A 6,555-nucleotide genomic window follows, 5' to 3' on the forward strand; every position below is an offset into this window, starting at 1 on the left:
TGCTATGAATGCCAAGGATTTGGCCACTTTGCTTCAGAATGCCCTACTCGTTTGAGGAAGAAGAACGCCCTCGCTATCACTTGGGATGATGAATCAGAATCTGATAAAGATGAAAGTGACAATGAAGATCAAGGTGAAGAGGGTCATAAACAATTTCTTGCTTTCATGGCGGCTTCCGAAGCTGAAGGACAAACAGATTCTCCGAAGATGTCAGTTGAGAATATCACTAATGATGAATCCTCAGAGAGTGATCATGAAGAGCTTGAGCAATCTTATGAAAAGTTGTATAAGGAGTCTCTTAACCTATTCAAATTGAATGACAAACTCACAAAGAAACTCAAAACATGTGAAGGTGAGAATGTCAAACTAAAGGAGGAGATTTCCGAGGCCAGGATTAATGCCATCAAGGTAGCTGATGATCGACAAGTTCTTTGTGCAAAATTGTTGACTTGTGAGACAGAAAGGAATGAGCTACTGCAAACCCATGCCATGTATGAAGAAAAGATTGAATCTCTCGAGATGTCACAAGTTGCTTTGGAAGAACTAATGATCAAGAAAGAGGAAGAGCTCAAGTGTGCTATGGCTACCATTGGCCTTTGGAACAAAGGATCAAAGACTTTGGAGGATATCATTGGGTCTCAACAAATGAGTTGTGACAAGAGTGGCATTGGCTTTGGTGGTAAGAAAGAGCAAAAACAGAGTGCTTCAACATCTCATGATACAAGAACTCAAGGAAAGGGAGAACAAAAAATTCAACAAAAAGATGGAATTCTCAAACTTCCTAGAGTTGGTAAGGTAAAAGAAAAGAAGGTACACCCTGTTTTTATTTGTCATCATTGTGGTATGCATGGTCATATTCGCCCTTATTGTTATAAGTTGCATGGGAGAGTGCCTCAAAAGGGTAGAAATTCGACTTACATGTCTAGGCGGAATACCAAGATTCATGAGGGTATTCACTACACCACGACACTTACCAAGACCGCTAGACCTGATTTTGTTAAGACCAAAAAGATTTGGGTAAGAAAATTTGACTTGTGTTAATGTGTTTACTCTTTTTAGTTTTTTTTTTTTTGGGTCTCTGAGTGTTAAAAAAAAAAAGAAAAAAAAAATCCCAAAAAGATTTTCTTAGTATGGTTTTGCAAGCTTGAAATTTTTGAGTGGTCCTTGGTGCATATTAGAATTGATGAGAATATCCATTACTTGTTAATATATGTGTGCTTTCTGTGGTCATTGCTCATTTTGGAGTGTGTGTTTTTTGATTAGTATGTCTCATTCTGTACACACTCTTGGATTAGCAAATTTTGGAGTCTTCCGCCTTAGTGACTATTTTTTTTATGGACTTCTGGCATTGTATCTTTTGCTTTTCTAGGGGAATTGACCTATACTAGCATATCTTGGGTGATGTTGAGTCTCTTAACCACTTACCATCTTTTTGCACCTCCATGGCTTTCCTCTTAATTCTTTGCAGTCTAGCCATGAGGAAAAGGCTACCTCAGAGTCACCAACCAGGCCATCCTTATTATATCCATGCTTCTCTGGTTCGGTTTCCATACTCTTGAGCATGTCAGCCCCCAATGATTGTGCAAAAGAAAAAGAAAAAAAAAAAAAAGAGAAGAAGAAAAAATGTGCAAAAGAAAGAAAAGAAAAAGTGTGTGAAAAAAAAAAGGATAAAGATTCATTGATTGAGGGGGAGCCTCCGCCTTTACTCACCAAATACCCCTTGATTCCTAGTGGTTTGACTTTCCTTTGTCGTTCTTAAGATTCTCTTGTCAGAGGTCCAGCTTTCAGATCACTACTAGGATTGAATCTAGTGTTTGTCGAACTCCGAGAGTCACACACACACTTTTCTCATGGGATCTATGCTTTTCACATGATGCATCACTTTCTTTCATGAGGAATTTTCTACAAACTGTGCACATTGTGTTTTCTTGTAATGGTGCTTCTTGGATAGTCTTATGTGTTTTAAGGTACTAATATGAAATTCCTTGCTTGCCCCACCATATTGTTTTTGTTGTTTTTTTTTTCGTCTTGTTCACTGTTTTCAGTGTCTGTGGTTGCTTTTAGTGAGGGGGAGTTTGGTTCATCTTGATTTGCATTGGTAAGGGAGTTTGGTTTTTAATAACAAGAGTTGTTTAGCATGAACACTTTGATATGTTTGGTAAGGGAGTTTGGCTATATGTTTTGCATGTTGCTATGCACTGTTTGCCCTTCTTGTATGTTCCTGGTATTTACATCGTCATATCATTGCTTGTGTGGTCTATGATCTTGCTTTTGTTGTTTGAAAGGTGTTTTTCATGAGTCTTAGTTTTTCATCTATTCATATTTTCCATCTCATGTTTCAAGATAATCGTGTCATATGTCTATTGTTTTTTTTCTTGTGGGACTAATAGTTGTTTTGGAGATTGTGGCACTAATAACTGTTTTGCAGATCATGACCTTGAGAAAGAAGTTGGCTTTTGTTGGCTGTAATGGGTTGGGGTGTTTAGGATTCTATTTGTTAGGTGTGTTTTGTCACGGCATTGCCAAAGGGGGAGATTGTTAGGTCCCTATGTTGTCAAATCCGGAGACAAAACATTGTGTTGATTCAAATGTATTTTTTTGTGTTTTTGTTCTGTCCGCTCGAGCGGATCCTTGTGAGCTCGAGCGTAGATTAGCAGGTCTCAGTATTTTGTCAGGGCAAGGAAAAAATACTGGTGGGTGTGATTTTACGCTCGAGCGGATTCTCCTACGCTCGAGCGCATCTCAGTTTGTTCGCACGCAGTTTTTGGTCAGTCCGCTCGAGCGGGCTGTGTGGAGCTCGAGCGGAGATCGCGGGATAGATTCTATAAATTCGCGTGTTGGGTCAGATTTTAGGATGACTACTCCAGATCTACTTTTTGAGGTCTAGGGTTTATATCTGGGGATACTTTGGGAGTTTTCTTTGATGTTTTATTGAGTATTCAACTCATGGTTTAAAGAGAGTACATCAAAGGTTGTGTTTTGTTCTACAAAAGAGAGAGTTATTCTTCGGTGGATTCTGAAGAATTCGAGCCTGAAGCTTTGGTGGATTCCGAGGTGGCTCATCGTATAGACGATTCCGAGGTGAAGACGGGTTGGAAGAGGCACATAGAGGTTGGTTCAATTAGGCGTGGATTCGCTTGGTAATTGAGAGTATACCTGTGTAATTCCTTTAAATCTTCTTAGTGGATTGTGTTTGTGGTTGTTGCCCGTGGTTTTTTTATCACAGTTGGAGGTGTCCAATTGTGGTTTTTTCCACGTAAAATCGTTGTGTTTCTTTGTCTTGATTGTTTGATTGGGATTGTTATATTCTGCTTAAAATTGATACATAATCACAAATCAACATCTAGGGTATTTCTAGATTTTTCAAACTCAGAAGAACACACCCTTTGAATGGACGGACAAGCAAGAACGTTGCTTCCAAGAATTGAAAAACAAACTCGTGACGGCTCCTATACTAGCACTTCCTGCGGAAACAGAAGGGTTCATAATTTATAGTGATGCCTCATACAATGGTTTGGGTTGCGTTCTTATGCAAAATGTGAAGGTCATTGCATATGCCTCACGTCAACTAAAGACCCACGAGAAGAACTTCCCGACCCACGATCTGGAATTAGCCGCAGTAATCTTTGCCCTCAAAATCTGGCTTCATTATCTCTACGGAGTAACTTGCGAAATTTACACAGATCATAAGAGTCTCGAATATCTGTTTACACAGAAAGAACTGAATATGAGGCAACGATAGTGGCTAAAATTTATGAAAGACTACGATATAGAGATCCATCACCATACAGGCATAGCTAGCGTGGTAACAGACGCATTGAGTCAAAAGACGACCATAAGCCTGGCATGTACCCTTGTTCCCCACAAGATCAATGAACTACTCACTAACATAATCGTGGAACCCAAGTTGATTGAAGAAATTAGAGTCCGCCAATGTGTAGATAAACTTTTGAAGAAAAAGTATGAGGAGCAAAGAAGTACGCCTGATCTTGACTTCACTCTAAGTAATGGGATTCTAAAATTTCGAAATCGAATCTGCATACCCGACATTCCGGAACTTAAGACGAAGATATTGAAAGAAGCTCATATCTTAAAGTTTGCGGTCCACCTCGGCAATACGAAGATGTATCACGATCTGAAGGAACACTATTGGTGGATAGGAATGAAAAAAGACATAGCAGGCCATGTCTCCAAATGCCTGCATTGTCAACGGGTTAAAATAGAATATTAGAGACTTGCAGGAATGTTGTAACCACTTCCTATTCCTGAGTGGAAATGGGAGTACACTACCATGGACTTCGTGGTCAGATTACTGCAATCAATTTCAAAGAATGATGCAATATGGATTATCGTAGATCGATTGACGAAGTTAGTGCATTTTTCACAAATTAGAATCATGTACTCCTTTTCTAAGTTTACCACTCTATACATTAAAGAAATCATTCGTTTGCACGGTACCCCAGTTTCAATTGTATCGGATAGAGACCCCCGTTTCATGTCTCACTTCTGGAACAAATTGCAAAAAGCTTTGGGAACCACTCTGAAGTTTAGCACGGCTTATCACCTGTAAATTGATGGGCAATCTGAAAGGATGATCCAGACTTTGGAAGATATGTTACGTGTGTGTGTGCTAGACCTCAAAGGTAATTGGGATGATCACCTACCTTTGGTGGAGTTCACCTATAATAATAGCTACCATGCAGGTATTGGAATGGCACCATACGAGGCACTGTATGGAAGGAGATGTCGATCACCTCTGTGTTGGACAGAAGTCGGAGACAGGAAATTATTAGGCCCTAAAATTGTGCAAATCACAAGTGATAAAATTCAACTCATCTAATAGCAAATTCGCACTACCCAAAGTCGCCAGAAAAGCTATGCAGATACAAGAAGACGGGACTTAGAATTTCAGATAGGAGATCATGTATTTCTAAAGATCTCACCAACAAGAGGGGTTATCCGATTTGGGAAGCGGAGAAAGTTAAACCCACGTTACATCGGGCCATTCAAGATACTAGAAAGGATTGGTCCTGTGGCATATCGCCTTGCGCTTCCACACGAGCTGTCCAATGTCCATAATGTGTTTTACGTTTTGATGCTTCGTCGATATCTTCTAGATCTAGAGCATGTTGTCGATTATAAGAACCTGGAAGTTCAAGAAGACCTTTCTTATGAAGAGCAACCTATACAGGTTCTCGATTGTCCTTATCAGGTCCTTCAAAACAAGACTATACCCCTTGTAAAAGTCTTATGGAGAAACCATTGTGTCGAAGAAGCGACATGGGAAATTGAAAGCCAAATGCCAGCCAAAAACCCACAACTCTTCAAAAACCAAAGTACGTCAAGTTTAGGGACAAACTTCTTTTAAGGAGAGGAGAAATGTGACACCCTAAATGTTTAATTAATACCATAACCAATCACAACAACAACAACAACAACAACAACAACAATAATAATAATAATAATAATAGTGGTAGTAATAGTAAAATAAAATAATTAATGTTGTAGGTGATAAAGTGTATAATTAGGGATTATATATTATCAGAAAAAAAAATAATATATAAGAATTGGGTCAAATTAAAATTAAACTAAAGGTTAAGTTTAAAAAAAAAAAACGCGAAGAATGTATAGCTTTGGTGAATCACCAGCTTAGACCACATAGCTTTGATAGATCATCAATTTAGAGGGTCACGCGGGGGAAGGGCAAGTTGACACTTATTGGACAAATGGCCAAACCTAGTGAACCACATATTGATGGTTGATGCACGTCCACTACCTATAAATAGGTAAGTGACTGACTGAACTTCAACCAAAAAAACAAAGGAAAAGTATATAAATCAATAACTAAGAGGTAGCATACAAATTAATAACTAACAGGTAAGCCAGGAGTTGGTCAGAGGAAGGTAAAGGTTAAGGCCAATTATTAAGGTGAGTTATATTATACCTTGAGCTACCATAATATGTTTTATATATGTCTTGAGTTCCCATAATATATTTTACGCATATTTTGAGTTACCATAATTTATTTTACGAAATTTGTGATTTATAAATTATATTAATATTTCAATTACGTGGATTATTTTCTAACCCGTATTTGCTTAAATTGAAACCCATAGATATGTTTGTTTAAATTTTTAGCAAGTACTTGACAATGATTTTATAAATAATTATGTTTTGTAAGTACCACCACGGGAGTCTCATGCCTTGGGGGACTTAAATAACCGTTGGCCCCTGTTTAGTCACTTTGTGGTCCTCTGTTTGTCATGGATTCATTGACCCCTGTTCTGATTGTCATTCCAGTGACCTCTGTTTTGTACCATGGTTATGATTATTTGTTATATGATTTCCGTATTCTACTTCTATTAATTAAAATTAGTTATGTATTTCAGTTACCAAACTAATTTCTGTTTATCCTAATAATTATCCATGGATGTTTGGGACCCTCATGCTCACTGTATAATAATTCTCACTCTACTATTTGCTTATAGCTGTTATCTCCTTTCAGGTGATGAGATTTAGCAGGATCGAGATTGGAAATGAGCTGCAGTATTTTTT

General features: G+C 38.2%; 1 protein-coding gene across 1 annotated transcript; it reads left to right on the forward strand.

Moving 5' to 3' along the window:
• Positions 1-3,754: 3,754 nt before the first annotated feature.
• Positions 3,755-5,368, forward strand: LOC145814724 (uncharacterized). The gene is made up of 2 exons (XM_082911725.1): positions 3,755-4,213; positions 4,844-5,368. The coding sequence occupies exons 1-2, from the start codon at positions 3,755-3,757 to the stop codon at positions 5,366-5,368; spliced, it is 984 nt and encodes a 327-aa protein (XP_082767851.1).
• The last annotated feature ends 1,187 nt before the right edge of the window (positions 5,369-6,555 follow it).

Source organism: Camellia sinensis, unplaced genomic scaffold (genome assembly GCF_055761805.1).
Source record: "Camellia sinensis isolate YWXY unplaced genomic scaffold, ASM5576180v1 Unanchor12, whole genome shotgun sequence".
Classification (NCBI taxonomy): Eukaryota; Viridiplantae; Streptophyta; class Magnoliopsida; order Ericales; family Theaceae; genus Camellia; species Camellia sinensis.

What these genes read in the sequence shown, in the direction of transcription:
- LOC145814724 (XM_082911725.1), top strand. Translation starts at nt 3,755, where the DNA reads ATGAAAGACTACGATATAGAGATCCATCACCATACAGGCATAGCTAGC. An exon ending in AATGCCTGCATTGTCAACGG is followed by an intron (nt 4,214 to 4,843) that starts GTTAAAATAGAA and finishes CTCATCTAATAG; the next exon opens with CAAATTCGCACTACCCAAAG.